The 22288-nt window shown below is 39.8% G+C and overlaps 3 protein-coding genes across 8 annotated transcripts; 2 read left to right on the forward strand and 1 right to left on the reverse strand.

Moving 5' to 3' along the window:
* Window positions 1-484: 484 nt before the first annotated feature.
* On the forward strand, window positions 485-5849 carry chrnb4 (cholinergic receptor nicotinic beta 4 subunit). The gene is made up of 6 exons (XM_088992940.1): window positions 485-756; window positions 1646-1791; window positions 1871-1915; window positions 2072-2181; window positions 3282-4335; window positions 5270-5849. Exons 1-6 carry the CDS (start codon window positions 708-710, stop codon window positions 5435-5437), a joined length of 1572 nt encoding a protein of 523 aa, XP_088849066.1. The 5' UTR covers window positions 485-707; the 3' UTR covers window positions 5438-5849.
* Window positions 5850-8963: 3114 nt separating this feature from the next.
* Window positions 8964-17291, forward strand: chrna3 (cholinergic receptor, nicotinic, alpha 3). Its single transcript, XM_088992939.1, has 6 exons — window positions 8964-9090; window positions 9496-9635; window positions 10852-10896; window positions 12855-12964; window positions 13173-14352; window positions 16810-17291. Exons 1-6 carry the CDS (start codon window positions 9039-9041, stop codon window positions 16936-16938), a joined length of 1656 nt encoding a protein of 551 aa, XP_088849065.1. The 5' UTR covers window positions 8964-9038; the 3' UTR covers window positions 16939-17291.
* Window positions 17292-17314: 23 nt separating this feature from the next.
* On the reverse strand, window positions 17315-22211 carry LOC148900891 (UDP-glucuronosyltransferase 2C1-like). 6 transcript variants are annotated; one of them, XM_088992934.1, is made up of 4 exons: window positions 22195-22211; window positions 21408-21495; window positions 20863-20970; window positions 17315-20436 (listed from the first exon to the last, which is right to left on the reverse strand). In XM_088992934.1, exons 3-4 carry the CDS (start codon window positions 20922-20924, stop codon window positions 18849-18851), a joined length of 1650 nt encoding a protein of 549 aa, XP_088849060.1. In that variant the 5' UTR covers window positions 20925-20970; window positions 21408-21495; window positions 22195-22211; the 3' UTR covers window positions 17315-18848. The 6 variants fall into 6 exon arrangements, with proteins under 6 accessions (XP_088849060.1, XP_088849059.1, XP_088849062.1 ...); XM_088992933.1 differs by lacking the exon at window positions 22195-22211 and having other exon boundaries at window positions 21408-21515; XM_088992936.1 differs by lacking the exons at window positions 20863-20970; window positions 22195-22211 and having other exon boundaries at window positions 21408-21546.
* Window positions 22212-22288: the final 77 nt, after the last annotated feature.

Below are 22288 nucleotides of genomic sequence, written 5' to 3' on the forward strand. Positions count from 1 at the left end.
GATATTTTTTCTGCAGGTGAGCAGCAGCAGCCGCACGCGCCCGCCTTCCCTCAGCCCGGAAGTAACAAAGTAAAAAAAATAAATAAAATAAAAATGTTTTGACCACTTTTCAAGGGAAAATTTGCGAATGATTAGATGTTCGGACCACTTTTCAAGGCAAATTTTAAGATTTATCCATCGCTCCCCATAACACATGACAGGTCGCCGACGAAAACCCAAATTCTGCTGGAAAAAAAATGAAGGTTTCAAATGTAAGTTAAACAGTGTACAGTATTTGACCACAGAATGGAAGGAATGCAAGAAGTTTGACTTGTAATGCTAAAGAAATGACAGTTGTCTTCATGACACGAGAGCTCCAACTGTAAATTTAAACAGGGCATGTCTCGGACGCTCACGTGCCGCTTGAGACGCCGCAAGAGCGGACACATAGCCTGAGAATCCCCCTGCAGGATGGACGGATGAACGAACAACTGCTAAAGTACACACAGCGAATTCTTCTTCTTCTTTTGCCTGTGTTAATTTCAACTAAGGTACATCACAATGGAGCATTTTGTAACACTTTTTGGGCCGATAATTTGGATTACCGATAGGAGCTCCATGCCGGTTCCGCACAGGGGCGCGTCGCCTGCGGTTTGCGCGGTCAAAAAAGCTCTCCTCTGAGACTTCGCCTGACTCACAAGTCCCGACGAACCACGCGGTATTGAAAAATGACGACGACTCTCGCCATTGTCGCTTCTGTGCTCACGTTAATACAAGGTAAGTGCTATTTATCTCGTGATTTATGTACAAGTTGCTGAAATGTCGACATTATTAATAACCAAAGAACTTGCACTGTTACACTGGCTGTCCCAAGGCTTTTGCAGAATATCGTGTATGCATATACGTACTAGTACATTTTCTGCCCAGTCTCCTTTGTGTGTTCAAATTCAGTTTTAAAACTTTTATTGAAGTAAAACATGTATTTTACACGAGGAAAAAAAACAGGACCTATGAACGCTGCTGGCGACAATAACAATTTAAAATACATTATTTGTCATAAATAATTTTCAAGCATATTCAGTGAGATTGGCGACATTGGCGCGCACAATTGATGATCTCCAATGCCACACTAAGATTTGTTTTCATCTTTCAGGTTTACTTGAACATAAAATGATTAGTGAAGAGGAAATGTGAATGATACTACTACTACTAGTAATAATAATATATTTTTTATTATTTCTAAGCACCTTTCAAAACTCAAGGACACTTTACAGTGACGGGATACCGATTTTTTTACTACTACTACCCCTACTACTAATAGTAATAATAAGATTAGGAATATTAATAATACAATATTAATATCAAAAACAACAACAACAATAATAATAATAATAATGACGACATTAAATTATATTCAAATTAAAATATTCTTTAAAACTACATTTCTCAAGCACCTCCTGAGAGTCCCTGACCAAACTCATACAGTAAATGTTTAAAATAATGAAAGACTTGTAGTTTTGGAATTGCTATCAGTTCATTTGTTTTGTTGGCGAGTAACAAACAATTTGCTTTTGTCAAACACTGTATGTATATAAGCAGTTTCAAATTAAATATATGATACTATGTGTAGTGTGTATTTAAATATGAAACTTTTTTTTGTGTCCAGGCAGTTCGAGTGCTGACTCAGAAGAGCGTCTTATTAATTGGCTGTTTGGCGAGAACCACTACAATCCCCTCATCCGCCCTGCGGTCAACCCGGCCGAGAGGGTCACAGTGAAGCTGCAAGTGTCTCTGGCACAGCTCATTAGCGTTGTATGTATTGGTTCAAGTCGTCGTGAAAATACAAAGAAAGGGTTTATTCCATTGTTAATTCTATTTTGTCATTTTCTAGAATGAAAGGGAGCAGATCATGACCACCAATGTCTGGCTCACTCAGGTTAATAGAATTAACAAAGTTTAATTTGAAATTATTATTATTATTTTTTTTATGTCAAGTGGATTCGACTGCTTATACACAACATTCTTATGAATACTCACTGAAAAAGAAGATGGCAGTTGGAAAGTCGGATTTACTTATTGTTTTTCTGTTCAGCACTGGGTGGACTACAGGTTATCGTGGGACCCCGCCAAGTACGAGGGAATCAACAAGCTACGTATCCCATCCAGACACGTCTGGCTGCCTGAAATCGTCCTCTATAATAAGTTAGTAGCATTTAAAAGAGCCATATTATGTGTCATTTTCACAATTTTAAAACCAGTAATACAGTACAGTGATACCTCGGTTTACGAACTCCTTGGCTTACAAACTTTTTGGTTTACGAATGTTAAATTTATGAAAATTTGTGATGTGATGTGTCGTTCGCGAACGAGCCTGTTCTCCAAAAAGAAAATGGCTGCCGACTTTTTTTTCCTCTATTCCCCGCCCCCGTCTTCGGTTAAAGCCACGTGATTGGTCAAGAACGCAGTGGTGAGGGGAGGTGGTTTAAACATTAAAGAGACAGGCAGACGACAGTGAGAGAGTTTCAACTTTGATAATTCAAAGGCAGCTAAACACAATTGATGAGGAACTAGATAAAATTATCACAGAGAAAGCACCTACAAGGGATCGTTCCTCAAGATGGTGAAAGAAGGTTACATTCCTCATCAAGTGTTTAATGCTGAGGAAACCGGCCACTCTATTCCATCAAGCCATCAACGACCATCACAAAGGTAAATAAAATGACTTTATTAGACAGTACAGTTTATTTCTTTAATTATAATACCATAGCACATTTATTATACATAAAATAAGGTATATGTTTGGTAGTTTTAAGGTTTAGAAAATTAGAAAGTAGAAAATTATGTTTTATAGGGACCTGGGAACGAATTACTCTCATTTTAATGGTTTCCTATGGGAAAATATTTTTTTGGGATAGACACTTTTCACCTTACACACTGTCTGGGAACCAATTAAGTTCGTAAGCCAAGGTATCACTGTAGGTCTCATTTATAGAGTATCTCAAGGATAAAAAAATGCTAAAACCACATCACGCTAATCATCCTGTTTTAATCCTGAAATTAGATCATGTCGCAGATATATTAACCTTTGTCTATGTGGAGTTTGCATCATCAAACTTGGACTTTTTCTCTTTTGGAGCAACTTTGCTTATGTGGTAGAGTGGTGGCCTTTCTGATACTAAGGACCCACTTGTTCTCGATAAAGGCTTCCTGATCCCAGTAGACTAAAGATTAATTTTCAACCATTCCTGACCAACAAGTTGACATAAGATCTGGATTCAGTAATGCCTTTGTCGTCCAAACAGTGCTGACGGCACCTATGAAGTGACAGTCTTCACCAACGTCATTTTACTCTCCAATGGCAGCATCAGTTGGCTTCCACCTGCCATCTACAAGAGCGCATGCAAGATTGAGGTTAAGCATTTCCCCTTTGACCAGCAAAACTGCACGCTCAAGTTCCGTTCATGGACCTACGACTATACCGAAGTTGACCTGATGTTAAAAACTGAGGTGGCCAGCATGGATGACTTCACACCCAGCGGCGAGTGGGACATCCTGGCACTACCTGGCCGGCGGACGGTCAACCCATTGGATGCCACTTACGTGGACGTCACGTATGACTTCATCATCAAGAGGAAGCCGCTTTTCTACACCATCAACCTAATCATTCCGTGTGTGCTGATAACCTCTCTAGCCATTCTGGTCTTCTATTTGCCCTCTGACTGCGGTGAGAAGATGACACTGTGCATATCTGTCCTGTTGGCCCTCACAGTCTTCTTGCTCCTGATCTCTAAGATCGTCCCTCCGACCTCACTGGATGTGCCGCTGATCGGCAAGTACCTGATGTTCACCATGGTGCTGGTGACCTTCTCCATTATCACCAGTGTGTGTGTGCTCAATGTCCACCACCGCTCCCCCAGCACGCATACCATGCCCCCCTGGGTGAAGATCATCTTTCTGGTCAAACTGCCGACCTTGCTTTTCATGAGACGTCCTCATAATGACAGTAAACGTCAGAGGCTACAACAACAGCGATGCATCCAATCTGGAAGCACAAAAATGAGCTTGGATTCCCCTGGCGCACTCAAAACTCTTTTCCCCAAGACGTCTTCAACCTTGCTACCTTCAGACTCTGCTGACCCTACTCAAGGACTTAAAAGTACAACCCTTCCTCTGGAGTTCAGCCACCACACCAAGAAGGGCAATTTGCAGTCCACAGATTCCGTTCCCAGTGGTCTTTCCCTGACGCAGGACCGACATCTTAGAAGCAATTCACACTTGGCTTCCAATGTCCAAGAGGCTGTGAACGGGGTGTGCTTTGTGGCAGAGCACATGATGGCAGATGATGATGACCAAAGTGTACGTATAATTCTTTTGCTGAGTGTGTTTCTATCTAAAAGGGTCTTGAAATATCTAACCCAAGCCATTGCCAGGTTCGCTAGTGCTTTGCTGTGGTTCTGGTATGCTTGTTGATGGTGAAGCAGCATTGTACATCTCAGCATAGGTTCATTGCAGTGATAAAAACACAAACACACAAACACAAGTTTGATTACGTTGTGGAGATCCAAATTGTAGTTATTGTAGTCTAGCCGTCATAGTGTCGTGTGTATAGTAGCGCAGCAAATTGAAGTGTGGTGAAATTGGATTCGCAGCCATGTTTACATTTCAGGAAATACAAGTCTGATCATGGTCTAACAACATGAACCGCGGCGTGGCCGAAAATAGCTAGCGTAAATTAGCATATGTGACATAACGTAGCATTGTGTAACTTAACTTTGTGTGGTGTAGCATAGCATAATACAGTAGGTGCAAGATTTTCTCAATATTTCAGACTTTTCTTAAATACATAGGCCGTTACGAAAGAAACTTCATGTTGAGCCGCTAGCCTACCATAATCTGAACATCCACTGTTGACACTCGCGAACTGAATCTTTCATTGAGAATTCGATCATCCATTCTCAATTAAACTGGGACCAAAATGATATGTGCTGATACTCTTCAATTCCTTGCCTCCTTCGAAATAGCACTCATCTTAACTAGCAACTGTGACTCAGCAATTCAAATGCCTTGGCCAAATCAAATCGACAGGAACCAGTGAGGAATGAGCGCTTCTAAAATCCATCAAGAACAGATGAAAAAAGGGGTGAAAGGGTCAATAGTGGCAAAGCTTTATCAAGGCCATAAAACTGATAACCCAGTCTGTATGATACACCACATCCTTCTAGAAGACCACCAGTTTGAGATCCAACGCACAGCTACTCACCCCTGAGATGGATGCTGTTTTGTTTCACAGGTGATAGAAGACTGGAAGTACGTGGCCATGGTGGTGGATCGCATGTTCTTGTGGATCTTTGTCATTGTGTGTGTGGTGGGTACCCTGGGCCTGTTCCTCCAACCGCTCTTCCATGTTCAGGTGCCTCAGCAACAACAGCACCCCACGTCTGAGATGCCTCGCATTTGATCAGCGCATTAAAAAATAAATTAGTGCATGATTGGTAGGGAAGAAGTCATTGTCAATCTGTGGAACTGCAGGGATAAAGGATGAACTTGTTTTAGTGTGTGATCTGCTTTTTCTGTAACTTTTTCAATGAGGTGTGTTAAAAGGAAAAGAAAAAGTGGTGCCTTCAGATACGAGTAATTCATTCATAGGCCATATTCATAACTCAAAACATTCATGTCAAATCATTTTCCTTCATTGAAAAGAATGGAAATGACAATCTGTTATGTGCGTCAACTGACTCAATTAGCAGCTGTAATGCTTGTCTTTTTTTTGTAGAGAATAAACATTGTATATTTATATTATCTGTCTATCTGTGTTGCTACACTGTCAGTATTGAAATAATCATTGCTGAAAGAATTAAAATACGGCAACTGCCAATAGTTTTGTCATTTTGTCAATTCATTTAGTCATTTTATGGGGTTTTTCATTGTCTCTTCGTATAAAGCTTGTGGAAGCTGGCGCATGTGGCTGCCGCTGCTCACCCGCAGAAAAACTTATCCTGTGACTGTAAAGTGACCATGAGAGTTTTGAAAGGCGCTTATAAATGAAATATTTTATTATTATTATTATTATTATTATTATTATTATTATTATTATTATTATTATTAAAGAACACTCTGTAGTTGAATAAAAAAAATAGGTGTTCGCTTTTACGAGGAATAATAATAGTAAGATTTCTTTCTGTCTGTCATCCAATAATAATAATAATAATAATAATAGTAGTAATAATAATACATTACATTTTAAGCACCTTTCAAAGCTCTCAAGGACACTTTCCAGTCACAGACAAGCGTAGGTACTATAATAAATAAAATACAATCACAAATAGAACGCAATGAATAAAATACAATTATAAATAGAAACAAGAGAGAGCTACACAGAAAATGCAATTTTAAATAGGTGGGTTTTGATCTATCAACCTATTATTCTATCTATTGATGGCTCTGCAAAAGTCTTTTCTTGGGCCTGCTTCTTTTCATCTATCAAGCACTGAGTCTGATATTTTTTATTTTTTTTACCTAGTAAAAAATTAAAGTGCCTACATTTGTTTATTTATTTATTTATTTATTTATTTATTTATCTGAAAGTCACTAAAGTGGTGGTGAAAAATTGTGAAAAATCTACCTGGCAACACAATGAGGTGTCCTCTGTTTGGAGCCATTCCTGTTGGTGCAAGCAATGCACATAGGTGAAGATGCACTTTGAGCTCAGGGAGGTGCAAAAACAATCATCTTGAGCAATCAACCTGAAATAACCGATAGAAATTGATTTGTCACTGCTCACATCACAAAACTCTGTCACTAAATCTGGTAGTTCAAGTAAATCGCACCCACTCCCACACACCATCGAAACCCCTCATTAAATCGTGCTGAGTGTGCTCATTATGACTTTCCGCAGACTATCGGCCATTTTGCCAAGGCTTCATCACAAGATAGCAATCAGGCTCAATGTTAACTACGCCCCTCTTTCTTTTTTTTTTCTCCAAATGGACTATAATATGAAATTTAATTTGTATATATGTTTTTAGAATAACTGCAGTTTACTTTGCATGCTGCCTGATTTACTGTCAGACTGTTTTACTGTCATTAGCTGCTAGGATGAGATCCATTTTATTATATGCTTTAGTAGACTGTGACTTTTAATGAGCTTTGTGTGTATGTGTGTGAGCGCCTGTATCTCTTCAATTTGATGGATAGGATAGGATTTACACAATTAGGCACCATATAGACGAGGCCAACACAAATAACCTGACCACGCACTTTTATATATTCTCAAGGCTCCGGCGTCAGCAGTGGTGTTCCCATCTGGCACCTCTCCATTTCATGTCAGTGCACGACTCTCTAAATTTCTCTCAGGGACTGCTCGTTCATTGACTGAAGGACGGCATGGAAAATCAGTATAGCAGGAGGAAAAATAGATTTTTTATGTTGTATGTAAATCATATCAATGGGCATAATTTTTAATAGAATGCTCATAACAACTCACTTTTTAAATGACAACCGACATCTAGAATGGCTTCAAATGACTTCTACTGAGCATATTTTAATAAGATTCCACCGCATATAGCTATATTTTACGTTTTAAGACTTGCTCTGAATATTCAGGAAGTCTTGTTTTTGAGTTGGTGACGAGTCCGAACGTGACGTCACGAAAGGACCGCCCCCTGACCGAAAAAAGACACATTGTAGCAGTCCTTCCATCACGTCAATGTATTTTGCTGTACATGTTTGGTCTGAGAACCGAGTTGCACCCAAAAGCCGCCAGAAGAGGGAGTCCAAGCTCCATATAAGGAATTTATCAGCCTGTGGAGGTCGCTATTTTGTGCCTCTTTTCTGGTGATCCATTGTTGCCCCAATGTTGCCTCAAAATGGCATGGAATAAACTATTTAATCAATTGCAAACATGTATGCTTTCCTCTTCAGAACTATTTGAATCATATTCATAACTGGATGTGTAACAAGAAGGCATATCCTCTGAATCTGAAGCCATTGTTTGGATTCTCCAGCAATGCAAGACGTCGTGGCATGACGTCACGAACTGGGGGCGGGACTTTCTGAAAATGCCCAATTCGCAGCTCAATTTTTTTTTGCAGATTAAGTCATTGTTATTGGTGTTTTGCATTTGAATAAAAATATCATACAGCGTGTTTTGGGTATTTTAGATGCTATAAAACGTTTTTCTGATGTCAGTTAAAAAACAAAAAAGTGACGTTGGTTGCCCTTAAATGAATGTGGTTTTCTTTTTTTACCGCCTTAGAAAACAAATGTACATCTACAAATGAATGCAGACACCCCAAAATACAGCTTCTCTTTTCTCCTTAATAGTTGTGGTCCTTATCTGGTTTTATTTCAGGGTGTGGTCTTTTATTTTAGAGCTCGGGGGTACTTTACTCTCGTAAATGCTATACGTACAATGTATGAGCAGATATGGATTAGCCTTTATTAGTCTCCTAGTGGAGAAATGTACATTTCACAGCAGCAAAGTGATGAAACTAAGAGGAAAGGAAAAGAAAAAGTAGGAAAACAAAATACAGGAGCTACCGTAAAGGCAGCCACTCTGTTTATTAATAGTATTGTAGATACTATTAGTATTATTATTCTTACTGAATTGAGGGAAATATGTAGTTGCCATACCATCGCCCCCATGGAGCTTCATAGTTGACTAACAAAGCTTAATTTATGAGTTCGAAGATAATATTCCATATAGATATTGTCATTGTGGTGATCACAATAAGGCCTGCTACTGAAGAGTTCAACATGCTAAATAAATAAAATAAACATATTCATGGATAAATAGATAAATAAATAAATGCATTTAAAAACACACTTGAATAAATGGACTGGACATTTTAAAAAAAAGCATGTCAACCCTGGCTTGGGTCATATCAAATTCTCATAGGTTGCCGTGGCGATCGACCTACTGTCAGAAGCTGGCTCAGCTTGCCACCCTCCCTCCGGCTCACTCACTCACGCTTGTTGGCGCTCTGCATCATTTCACTCATCCTCGACTTGACTTTCGCTGAGCTTGGATTCAGCACAGTCTGTTTCCAGCACCCAGGAAAATGAAAGGCAGTTTTGGCCTCCTTTTGGCGTCCTTATTGTCGCATCTTCAGGGTGAGTTGGAATTCTACTACTATGTGACTTAACAGAAAAAAAATGCTTAATTCTGGATCGGCTAATGCTTTTACACAATTGATTTATTTATATACACATTTTGTTAATTAGCTTCCGCACCAAAAATTAAAAAAACGTCATATTTTGTATTGTACAACCTGAACTTTGTGAAGTTTATAGTAATAACCAAATTGTCAGAAGATAATCGAAAAATATTTTAAAATATATCCATTTTAAACATATATTGTGTTATCTGCAACATCGACCTGCATCTTGTCTTCAATTATTTTTCTTAGGTCTATTTGTTCCTCTTTTTCCCTGAAAAAAAATAATAACTCACAAACTGTAATCACAGGTGTTGGAGACCGTATCAATTTGTCTGTCTATGTGTCCCTGTGACATCAGGAGGCGCATGTTCAGAGGGTGAGCACAAGCTCTTCTCCGTCATCTTCTCCAAGTACAATCAGTTCATTCGACCGGTGGAGAACGTATCTGAGCCGGTCATTGTGCAGTTTGAGGTCTCCATGTCCCAACTGGTCAAAGTGGTGAGAAGCTTGGTTTGCCTATAGTGTACGGGGATTTATACTCGGCAAGGGATTCATGGAGCGACTCTTTCTCTAACATTCATCGCTCATTTTAATGAGGATATCGGCATGACTGATGTATGGGCAACGGTGCATGATGGCACCGTGACAATTTTGGGTTTGGCAGCATTATCGATCATCCAGATTATGGCAATTCACAAGGGGCGGAATGGAGGCAACTGTTTTTTTTTTTTTTCAAATTTGTTGTTCTTTTTTTCTGAACACATTAAAATATGATTTAGGGAATTACACTGTGAAGCAAACAAATGTTTAAAAATTCTAACTCATATTGTATGACTAAACTTCTCCCAATGGAAAGTCAAAGCAAGGAAACAGAATACAAATGCGTTTATTTATTTATTTATTTATTTATTTATTTATTTATTTATTTATTTATTTATTTATAGTTATATATTTATTTATATAGTTATTTGTTAATTTATTTATTTTCAGTTTTATGTATTTATTTATTTTCAGCTTTATGTATTTATTTATTTTTTGTTTATTTATTTATGTATTATTTATGTGTGTATTTATTTATTTATGTGAATAATAATAATAATACTTTTAATTTCTAAGCACCTTTCAAAACTCTCAAGGACACTTTACAATCACGTTTATTTAATGAAATATATATTTTAGACCACACCCTTACAAATGGACAGAAAGGGACGCATGAATTTGGGGAGAGGCATTTGGAATTGTGCAGAAATGAATTGAGGTATGGTATTTATAGAGCAAGGGTCGATATTGACTTCTTTTATGAGAACAACAAGAGGTGTTTATTTGGGTAAGAATGATTTTTTTTTTCAATGGATGACCTAAGTCGTCATTATTTGCCATTATTTGATTTAATTTTTTGGGGGGTCTGAAATGCTTAGATATGAACATTTTCTGGCTGTTAGCGCTGAGGCAATTATTTCAGCACCAGACCTTATAAAACATTCACTTCACTAAGATAGTGAGCCAGATTGCAGTTCTTGGTTGTTTACTTTCACAATCCCCTTCATATTTCCCTCTTGGAATCCAGTTAAATCCGCCTGAACTGCCCAGAAAGCTGAGAGCACACGAGTGTCAATGGGGACGTTCGCAGATTATAATATTCAGTTTTTGCTGTTGCTGCTAAAATATTCAAGCGTGTCTCATCCTAAAATCCTCTTTTGCGCTCTGTTGTCAGGATGAAGTCAACCAGATCATGGAGACCAACCTGTGGCTCAGACATGTAAGGTCACCGCCCCGAATGGACCTTTAGGCAAAGGGCATCCAATATGGATTCTTCCTTCTGCCACAATACATGACTGTAGAAATCTGGCAACTTGAATTTTTATGAAGATAAGGTGCATCTTTTAAGCACCTTGATGCCTTGCACTCCATATTCTCAAAACCACCTGATAAGCATCCTAACCTGTCAAGATAAACTGAAGAAATTGGATGGATTTATATTTAATGAAGCGAGATGGGTCGATGGTTTGTTCTTTAAATCCATCAAATGTCCCCAGTCTCATTATCTGACGTATTACAAGAAAATTGAGGGGTGAAAAAGCAATTAAAAATTCAGCCACAAATTGTCATTCATTTCTGGGATTATTATTTTATAATTATATATTAATTATTTGCTCTGAAAAAAATATTCAATCACTTTTTATTTATTTATTTTTTCTATTTCAAAAAACATATTTTGTTGACATTCCAATAATTATTTACATCACAGGTGTCAAAGTCAAGGCCCGCGGGCCAAATCCGGCCCGCCACATCATTTTTTTCGGCCCGCGAAAGCAAATCAAACTTGTTAAATTCCATGATGATTGCTAAAATCTGAGCCAAAATTTCATATTTTTGGATGTCAACCACAATAAAAGTCATTATTCTTAACTTCAGATTTGAAAACGAGTTATTCATTAATTTGCTGTGTGCTCTATATGTAATATTTGAAGAGATTTAAACATTCTAATGGGTTCCCCAAATCATAACGGCCCTCGAGAGGAAACCATAACTGCAATGTGGCCCGCGGCAAAAAATGACTTTGACACCCCTGATTTACATTATTTTTTCATTATTTCCATTTCAATAATTAGCCACTTTTTGTAATTATTTCTGAAAATAATTTACTTTTAGAAATTATTTAAATTTTAAGGATTGTATTTTTATTTTATTTTTTGCAGACATATTCATTCGTAGTGAAAAGGGATGCGACAATTTAGTCACACTCATTTAATTCAGCGCAGGTTTTATAACGCCCATTGGCTGCCCGTCTATTGTCGCTTTTTAAGGACTGCCAACTGTAAAAAGGGCCTTTAAGCACATTTTACTCACCTTCTGCGCCAACTGAATAACTTTACTCTTTTTTAATTGTTCCTATTGGGAGTGGGTCTGGGTTGACAATCAAAGCACGTGAGTTTCATTTTAGGTTATATGGTGGAATTTATGATCTAATTTTGTGTACTTTTTTATCGCAAGAGCCACCATTTTTTCTATGTTTCGTTTTGATTTGCCACTTGCTCGGAAGGTAAATTTACATGAACATATGTTTCAGGCTTGAATGCGCCATAGAAGGAGTTTTCACACTCTATATTAACTCATTCAAATTTCCCCGTTGTGGGACGATTAAAGGCTTTCGGATTCTGAGAGAAAGGTCTGGGTCACTTAAAACGGTGATGGAAGTTGAGCATTTTTAACTCATTCACTGCCAGACGTGCAAAAATATGTCCACTCCAGTGCCAGGGTTTTGTCATTGTCACTGAAATTCCAGGACCCACAGAATATTGAGTTTTAGGACTACATAAACATTGAGTACAGCGTTAGAAACCTTAGACATTTTTCTTTCATCAGGAAAAAAAGAGTTAATTCCTAAATTATATGGGCCTGGAGTTATATGCGCTTGAAATGAAGGCGGCTGTCCAAAATACAATATGTACATATTGGTTTATATAGTGCTGAAGCTGGAACAAAGCGCTAACATGGACTAAAAGAGAAATGCTGCCCCCCTGTGGAAGGGAAAAACACAGCTAGAGGTCTGGCCAGTGCTTTATAAGACAAAACATAACCGAACTATTTCGGGAATGGCGCCCGACGTCATATTTTCAATTTCCAAATAAATTTGTGAATGGCAGTGAATTAGTTAAGTTATTTTCTTTTTTCCTAAATTCACCAAAATCTGTTGATGAACTTGTCGTGTTTTAGGTTTGGAATGACTACAAACTCAAGTGGAATCCCAAAGACTTCGGAGGTGTCGAGTCCATACGCGTGCCATCCAATAGGATATGGAAGCCTGATATTGTGCTATACAACAAGTGAGTGAGAGGAAATCTGAATGTAATCCAAGCATCTGGGTGTTCCAATTTACAGACTCGCGTTCTTAGAAAGACTGTGCTTGTCAAGTTAACAAGACCATAATCTACTTTTTTCATATAAAGAAACGGTCAATCAGAACAAACCTGAGAGCTCAAAGTTATTTCCTCCATCCCGCTTATATTTATTAATTATTTTTTTTTCTCACAGTGCAGTCGGAGATTTCCAGGTCGATGACAAGACAAAGGCTCTGCTCCGGTATAACGGCGAAGTCACGTGGATACCTCCCGCTATCTTCAAAAGCTCATGTAAGATTGATGTGACTTACTTCCCCTTCGACTACCAGAACTGCACCATGAAGTTCGGCTCCTGGACCTACGACAAAGCCAAAATCGACTTGGTGCTGATTGGCTCGACCATTAACCTCAAGGACTTCTGGGAGAGCGGCGAGTGGATGATCATTGACGCCCCCGGTTACAAGCACGACATTAAGTACAACTGCTGCGAGGAGATCTACACTGACATTACATATTCGTTGTATATCCGCCGGCTGCCTCTCTTCTACACCATCAACATGATCATCCCTTGCCTGCTCATCTCCTTCCTCACCGTGCTGGTCTTCTACCTCCCGTCCGACTGCGGCGAGAAGGTTACGCTTTGTATCTCCGTTCTGCTTTCCCTGACTGTTTTCCTCCTGGTCATCACCGAGACCATCCCCTCTACTTCGCTAGTTATTCCTCTAATCGGCGAGTATCTCCTTTTCACCATGATATTCGTCACCCTCTCCATCGTCATTACCGTCTTCGTGCTTAACGTCCACTACCGCACGCCCAAGACGCACACCATGCCGCGGTGGGTGCGCGGCGTCTTCCTGGGGTTGCTCCCCAAAGTCATGTTCATGACCCGACCAGAGAGGGATCCGGAGAAGACGAACCAGACCGTTCAGATGATCCACCCAAGACCATGCGGCGTTCCCAGGACAGGAACCCAACATAAGGCTCGGGCCCTGGCCTCCAGCGTGGTGTCCAGCCTGACAAACCGCCAGAGGCTACCAAACAACACAGAACTCACTAATCTCAACAACGTGAACGTGACTGATCTGGCCAAAAGCGTCAGGTCAGATCCGCTGTGCTGTGACGGACGCTACAACAGCTGTCGGCGTCAAAGGTCCGGGAAACTGCCGACAGACTTTGTAGGAGATGGCGGTTTGAGCTGCCTTGGGGTGCTGCCCGGAGGCGGTGTGCCTGGAGCAGGGAGTCAGTGCTCCAGCTCCGAGTCCCTGGATGTGGGAGTCTTGACTTTGCTTCCGTTCACCCCCGAGATCAGGGAGGCTCTTGAGAGCGTCAAATACATCGCAGAGAACATGAGAATGCAGAATGAGGCGAAGGAGGTGAGCGCTCAATCATGCCGGGGGTACACACTAGTGCACAATCTGGCCCAGTTTGGTCATTTTTATCTCTGGGGATGAAACTCCATAAAAGCTGAATTCTCTGGTGGCTCTAAATCACGTGTGTCAAAGTCAAGTTCTGGAGGCCAAATCTGGCCCGCCATAACATTTTATTTGGCCCGCGAAAGCAAATCAAGCATGTCAAGTCCAACGATGCTTGCTAAAGTCCGAACCAAAATTTCAATTTGTCATATGTAAACCACAAGAAGTAATTATTCTTGACTTCTGATTTGAAAACAAGGCATTCATCAATTTGTTGTGCGCTTTGTATTCAGCACAATTTCCGGTGTATAAGGCGCACTGGAGTATAATGCGCACCCCCAATGAATAGTGTATTTTTAAACCTTTTCCATATACAGTAAAGTCTCGTTATATCGATATTCAAGGGAGTCCGAAAAAATATCGATATAACCGGGACTATCGATATATCCGACCCTGTTTGCATTTAATTTTCTCCGTGCGTGCATAGAAATAGTATTGATATAACCGGGACTATCGATATATCCGATATCGATATAACGAGACTTTACTGTATTGGGCGCACCGGACTATAAGGTGCAACTTCAATGAATGAAAAACGTTTTCCAAATATATTACATAAATAAGTTTTCCAAAGATTAGTCATACCACATTATAAGGTGCTCCAGTAGAGGCTGGGGTTACGCACGACTTTTTCTACAGGGAGAAATGGAGTCAGTCGGTAACTCGTGAGAGTAGTTGCGAGACCTTTTGTGACTCAATATTATGTGACATATAAGGGGCACCTGCGTATAAGTCATCTTCTTATGAAAATGAAGGCTTTTGGGTGCGCTTTAGTCATTGTAAAATACTGTAATATTTTGGCGGGATGATACATTCTAATAGCTTCCCCAAATTCAGAACGGCCCTCGAAAGGAAACCGTAACTACAATGCAGCCCGCGGCAAAAACGAGTTTGACACCCTTAGTCTAAATGGTTAAAGTCATTCACAGCGGAAGGTATGGCTCCCAAATATTGACAGAACAATCGTTTTCCAGAAAAAAAAAACTTTCATCTGGGATTGACTTATTCACAACACGGTTTATTGTCTAATTCAGTCGCATGAAGCGTTCCCCCACATATTTTTCAGTGTATCAAAGTGAAATCTGGGTCTGTCTATTTGAACGCAAAGCAGGTATTCTATGAATGGAAAATAGGTGGTTGTGGAGATTAATTGTACTTGCAGTCTTTTTGTGACAAAGTGTTAATTTTTTTTCTGTCTGTCACTCCCTATCGCTATCTCTGATGGATGATCAAACTCATTCATTCATTCAGTCAGATCTGTCACAGACAGACAAGGTGAAAATTGATAACTTCCTGCAGCCAAAGCAATATCCTTAGTCGGGAATCATATTTTTATTATTATTTTTTGGTTAATCCTGTTCGACGTTTATGATGCAAATCCGGTTTGTATGAAGTGTCACATAGAAGTCATTCACTTTAAGATGTTGGGATTTGAGTTGACAGTGAGCGTTCTATTCTTTTTTTCTACTTTGACTCTTTTTCTTTGATCAACATCAGTGTGGATGTCTTTTGGGGTATTGTTACCCCACAAAGGTCAGTCTTGATCCTGTAACAGACATTGACTTTGATCCAGATTTGACTATGTGTGCTATATAGGTCATCTCATGGACATTTCACACCATTTTTTTCTGATTACACGTGTAGTCTTGTCGTTTAATGCAAACATTTTTGGTACCGTACGTGTGGACTAGCTTGATGGCACCAGATGATCCATAGCATAGCGAGGAGCATGACCGTAATGCATGGGATACACAGTCAGGAAACACGGGTATGAATCTTTATGTGCAGTCTGCATGTATTTGTGGGCTTTTCCTAAAGACATGCAAATAACACTCACTCAAGGCTGTAAATTGTTAGAGATGAGAATATAGGGTTGAATGGATGTTTATTTTTATCTGTCCAGCTATGACCTGACCTGACAAACAGTCCACATCAAGCCCAACTTTTGGCTAAACCCAGCTGGAGTTGACTCCAGTTCACCCATGCCAAGAATGAATAAAAGTGCATACAAATCCTCCTTATGTCCGTGTGACCTTGAGAGTTTTGAAAGGCGCTGAGAAATGAAATGTATTATTATTATTATTAATTCCGGACGAAATTTGCAATTAATTCTGTCACTGTCATCCATGGAGTTTGCCTTTCTCTCTCTCCCTCTCTCTTTTTTATTTTTTTTTATTTTTTTGTGGTCAACAGTCTGGTTAATGAAACATAGCGTATGATGTTCGGTATAAACAATAGGTAATACTGCTCAGGCTTTTATGTACAAAGAATTTAAGTGAGTTTTCAAAAATGACATAATGTGGTACAGTACATACCTCACGTTTACTCCCTGCTTTGTCACTGTCGGTCCTCTCACAGGTTCAGGATGATTGGAAATACGTCGCCATGGTGATCGACCGCATCTTTCTGTGGGTTTTTGTCCTGGTGTGTATCCTGGGAACCGCCGGTCTTTTCCTCCAGCCTCTTCTACTTGGGGAAGACATATAAATGACTATCTCTTGTGCTTTTATTTTTTTTTTTTTAATAATTCAGACTGTCGCAATGCAACTATTTTAGGACATTTTAAAAGACAAGACACAAACGTAACAACGTCAGTCACATATGAAACCAAAAGGGTTTGGAATTGTTCCTCAGAGAAACAAAAATTGAACGGCAGAATGAACATTAAAGGCTGTATGAAGAATGAGTGACACATTGCGGCGATACGACGGTACTACAACAATGGTGGTCTTAAAACAACTTGCCTTCGACTGTGGCGTGTAAAAGGTTCCTCGACTCCCAAGTTGGAGCTTAGTCCAGCTGACTGTGTGGTATACTGTGGACTGGTCGTCACTCACATGGCATCTCTAGACAAACACAAGTATTCGCTCTGGGTAATTTAAAGCAAGGGACACTTAAAGGACAACCGACATCACTTTTTTGTTTCCTAACTGACATCAGAAAAACTTTTAGAGCATCTAAAATACCCAAAACACACAGTATGATATTTTTAGTCAAATGCAAAACACCAATAAAAATGACTTAAAGTGCTGAAACTGCAAAAAAATTAAACCGGAAGTGGCCAGTTTCAGAAGGTCCCGCCCCCTTGTTCGTGGTGTCACGCCAAGACGTCTTGCCTTGCTCGAGAATCAAAACAATGTCTTCAGATTCGGAGAATATGCTTTCTTGTTACTCATCCATTTATGAATATGATTCAAATAGTTCTGATGAGGTAGGCATACGTGTTTGCAATCGATTAAATAATTTATTCCGGTCATTTTGATGCATCTGGAGAGAAATGTAGTGACAAACTCTTTAGTACTCACAGTACTCAAAAAAGGCAGAAGATGGCGACAAAGCTCCGTAGAAATTGTCTTAGCGAATATCAAATAGAACTCTTGGTGCAACACACAACGATTCACCATCGCGTTATTTGTTTTCCTTCTAATTTTGCCATCAACACGAAGTTTTCAGACCAAACAAAGTACCGCAAAATGCATTGACGCCATGAAAGGACTGCTACAATGTGTCCTTTCTCGGTCACGGGTGTTCCTTCCGTGACGTGACGTGAGGACTCGTCACCAACTCATAAACAAGACTTCAGGAATATTCAGTGCGAGTCTTAAAATGTAAAATATAGCTATATGCGGTGGAATCTTTGTAAAATACGCTCAGTAGAAGTCATTTGAAGCGATTTTACAATTTATGGACACAACTTGTCCAGAGGCGTCGGTTGTCTTTTTTATACATACATCTTTTTCCATTGATTTTGTTATACATTTTCATATCGTGTCATCTTTATTGCATGAAGACAGCTATTTCCTCCTGAAGGTTCATTTCAAATGTATTTATTCTTTTTCATGTTTCACATTTGATAACTGAATAAACAATTTTAAAGATGCTGTGTCATTTTTTCATTACATTTATTACTGATGTATAACTATGTATAATTCCATATGATTTCTAATTAGATGACAATTAAATCATTTCATTATTAATTGATGTAACAGTTGATAGTTTCATTTTTAATGTTTGGAAACAAGAATGGAGCCAGTCTTCATTGTCCATATGAATGCAACCTCACAAAACTAGCTTCGAAGTGCTTTCGGTTCGGTTTTTGGTGAATGAGCTGGTTCCAGATCTTATTTTCGTGGATTTTGTTTAACTATCTTTTGACAATGCAATCTAAACCTAAGGGCTTTTCCTTGGCCATGCAGGCAGGTCTTCCTATTGGCCTTGTGTAGAGTAAACCCTTCAGAAATCTTTTATTCGTTGTGACATGTCAATATCAACTACACACATGTAGTATTACACAAATGTTGACCATTTAACGTAAAATTATTAACATTAACATCAATTACTAGGAGAGACACAGCACTAAACAGTGCGATTGCTCATGATACTGTCAAAGATGCAGCTCATTTTTGGTTTGTTTTTAAGACATGCCTCCTAAAAATCCCAACGGGTATCAAAAACATCACCGCGACCGTTGTAAAGAAAGTAACAACAATGTCCACATTGTAGTAGGCGTACCACGGCATCTTGTAAGACTCTGTCCTCAGGTGAGGTGCACCCTTATGCCTCATAACAAACTCAATCCAGAAGAGGGCAATGTCGAGGGGTGGGATGGGCTGATCTCTATGCAGCCTGGACAGTCTCTGCATGTTGTTCTTGTAATATGGATTGGTAAGAACTTCCTGTAGGGCCTTCAGGAAGCTGTCATCTTTATCCATCGAGGCTAACGTGACCACCACAGCCGCTCCTCTCTCTGTGAGTCGAAGCAGGTTGTCATGCTGGTCAAAAAACAAGGGTATTCCCACAACTGGAACGCCATGGTAAATCGCTTCTTGGACACCGTTCGTCCCACCATGAGCCACGAAGAGCTTCACTTTGTGATGTCCCAGGAGGTCGTTCTGTGGCATCCAGTCCACAATGAGAGTGTTGTTGGCCAAAGTGGAAGGTTTTGGTCCACGATAGCTCCAGATGACCTTCTGGGGAAGCTTAGCGAAAGCCGCTGCAATTTCATCAGCTATGTCGGTTGGAAGTTCCCCAATGAGAGTCCCCAAAGACATGATGATGACTCCGTGTTGTCCAGAACTCTGCACAAACTCCTCCAGGTGGTTGGGAAGAGGTTTTGCAGGCTTACATTGGAAACCTCCTATGTAGATGACGTTGGGCATTGTAGGGCGAGGAAACTCAAAGACAAAATCTGCTCTCAGAAGCCACACGTCTGCTTTTTGAAGAAGCTCTTCATATCTCACCTCTGGCCCAAAGAACTGGTTGCAAAGAGCCTGATATTGGGAGATGATGGTAAAGGTGTACAGAAGTTCTCCACTGACAAAGTACAAAAGATTCTTGATCCTCTGAAGAAAAGTAATCTTATCAGAGAGTCCAGATCCAGTCACGGGAACATAAGACAAAGGCGAAGGTGCCATGATCTGATGACCCTCCTTGCACATCACCCAACGCACATTATAAACCAAAGGTAACTGGAGAGCATGAGCCAAAATGACACCCGTGCCCAAGGTGGGGTCAGTAAGGAGCAGGTCATACCGACTCCCCTTCAGACGAGCCATTAAATTGTCGTCTTGTAATATCGCTCTGGTCAACGTGCACATGATTTTGCCCGTTGCGGACATAGCTTCATACATTTGAAGCTGCAGGCGAGCAAAGCTCATCACTGACCTTCCCTCCCTCTCGAGGGCAAATGTGGTTTTCATCACGGAGTTGACAAAGGCTGGGTCGAACGCTTCGGTGACGGATACCGTGATGGGGCTGTAGTGTGGCATATTGTCCTTGATGTACCAGCTCTTGTCGGTCCGAATAACGTCCAAGGAGTGTCCGTGAGAATGGAGTGCTTTGATCAGGACCTCCATGTTCACCCAGTGGCTACCCTCGAATGGGACCACAAGAATCTTGCCACAGGTACAAGTTCTCAACGACGACATCAACAAAACAAAGGATGCTAGAAAGAAAAGTGAGTTTCCATGCAGGGTCATTGTTAACCTGAAGAAGAAAACAACATCAGCTCACATTTCACTTTTATTTTCAAAAGTCAGATTGTCAACATACCTTATTTATACGGAGCAGTCGAAATCATGCACAAACGTATTGGATTCCTCAAATGTGATTTCCGGAATGGACTCATCACAAGAAATCGTTTATATAAGCGAACATTAGCTGTTTTGCTTCCTCTGTTCTGGAATGCTTAACTGTTTCAGCCAAAGTCACATCTGTTTTCACTTTTCGTTGTACATGTAGTTTTCTATTTTATTTTGAAATGACAGCTGAAGTGTGAATTTATGCTTCGTACGTCCGGCTCACTGTTTTTACTATGTGGATTTTCTCCTGGTACTCCCGTTACATTTCTGTGCCTTACTCTGTCATGATGTACATGGCCCAAATATAGAGGACAATAGTTTATTGAAATACCTATAGAGAGAATAGCGCTCATCTTCATTCACCCAAATATGTCTCAAACGGAGTCTAACCATGCTTGCTTTTGGTGAGAGGTGCTGATCACCCTGGATTACTCCAATTCTGTAATTGTTAGGGCACATCGAGAGAAATCAACATATTTACAACTGAACACTATTTAGAATCTTTAATAAAAATGACCGACGTTTTTTGCATGTGAGATTATGTTGGGAAAGAAAAAAAACAAGGAAAACCCATGTGTGGGCAGAATACAACACAGGCAAGATCTGAACCCCATATCTTTGAATTGTGAGGCAGATTCCTTGTGCACATACTGTATCTAGCTAGCTTCCGTTTTAAAAAAAGTATCGAAGGAAAAATAGGAATGCACATACAAACACATTCTACGAATAAATAACAAAATCACTTTTATCTCATGATTAAGTAATAAACATTACAGCCAAAATAGCATTCATCTATGTGTAATTTTGTAGTTTATGATCTGGTGACTCAAGCATCAGTTGCAGTACCTTTTAGTGCTGCAATTAAAATGCACTCACACTGACTGCCCGGGTTAAGGTTTATCCACAGCCTCTTCACACGGATGCTACGAGGAACATGCTGGTACAGATGTGTGATATCAGTCAGCTGCAGGTCAGTGCATTCACACACGACAAGAAACAGAATTTGTTTTGTGCTCCAGAGAAGAATAATCCCAGTGCTGGTTGGAAAAGGGCAGAGTCCAACAAAAAGCGCTGAGGTTTACAAGTTGCACTTTGATCTCAAAGGGGAAGTGTGCAATTCCCCCCAAAAAACACATTTTTATCAAATTTTTGAAAGCTATGAGTACATTTGAGTCGTACATTAGAACATGATGGTAGTTTTGGATTTTTAATTTATTTGTATTAAACTGCAGTCACACTCCATGCTAGCAACATAGCGGGTGTAGCTAATATCGGTGTGTTTACAGTAGCGACATGACAAGAGGCAGCCATCTCGATTGTATTTTCAGAAAGAAATGTACCATCTTGAAAATCACACATCTTGTGTATGCCAGTGAGCGGCTGGGGGAGGAGGATAATTGGGAGCAGTGAAAACTAGGCTACATTAAAAAAATCTTGCTAGCAGTTCTTGAAATAAAAATTCCCCCTTTGAATGGTATGTATCATCAAAAGTAGAATTTTGGATTGCTTGTAGTTCTCTATTATGTCTGCTCAACCATTAAGTCTGTCATTAAACAGCCAGCGAAATAATTTATCTTTCAGATTCTGGAATTGTGTCGGTGAGGGAGCTGTTCGTTTTTTTTTTTTCAATTATTTACATTGTTAAAAAAAAAAAAAAAACTACCTCTGTCGGAGTTTTTCACCCATGACCTTATCCGCTAGGGGTGAAAGAAGATTCAGAGCCACTTTCGATCCAAGGCCAGTGCAATCACTCCATA

Source organism: Hippocampus bargibanti, linkage group LG03 (genome assembly GCF_051943395.1).
Source record: "Hippocampus bargibanti isolate YZ-2025 linkage group LG03, ASM5194339v1, whole genome shotgun sequence".
In the NCBI taxonomy this organism is placed as follows: Eukaryota; Metazoa; Chordata; class Actinopteri; order Syngnathiformes; family Syngnathidae; genus Hippocampus; species Hippocampus bargibanti.

Coding starts and splice junctions, on each gene's coding strand:
- chrnb4 (XM_088992940.1), top strand. CDS start 708: ATGACGACGACTCTCGCCATTGTCGCTTCTGTGCTCACGTTAATACAA. Junction 1,916..2,071: donor CCAATGTCTGGCTCACTCAG/GTTAATAGAATT, acceptor TTTTCTGTTCAG/CACTGGGTGGACTACAGGTT. Junction 4,336..5,269: donor CAGATGATGATGACCAAAGT/GTACGTATAATT, acceptor TTTGTTTCACAG/GTGATAGAAGACTGGAAGTA.
- chrna3 (XM_088992939.1), top strand. CDS start 9,039: ATGAAAGGCAGTTTTGGCCTCCTTTTGGCGTCCTTATTGTCGCATCTT. Junction 9,636..10,851: donor TGTCCCAACTGGTCAAAGTG/GTGAGAAGCTTG, acceptor CTCTGTTGTCAG/GATGAAGTCAACCAGATCAT. Junction 14,353..16,809: donor TGCAGAATGAGGCGAAGGAG/GTGAGCGCTCAA, acceptor GTCCTCTCACAG/GTTCAGGATGATTGGAAATA.
- LOC148900891 (XM_088992932.1), bottom strand. CDS start 20,990: ATGTGCCCTAACAATTACAGAATTGGAGTAATCCAGGGTGATCAGCAC. Junction 20,437..20,862: donor GAGCGCTATTCTCTCTATAG/GTATTTCAATAA, acceptor TTTCTTCTTCAG/GTTAACAATGACCCTGCATG.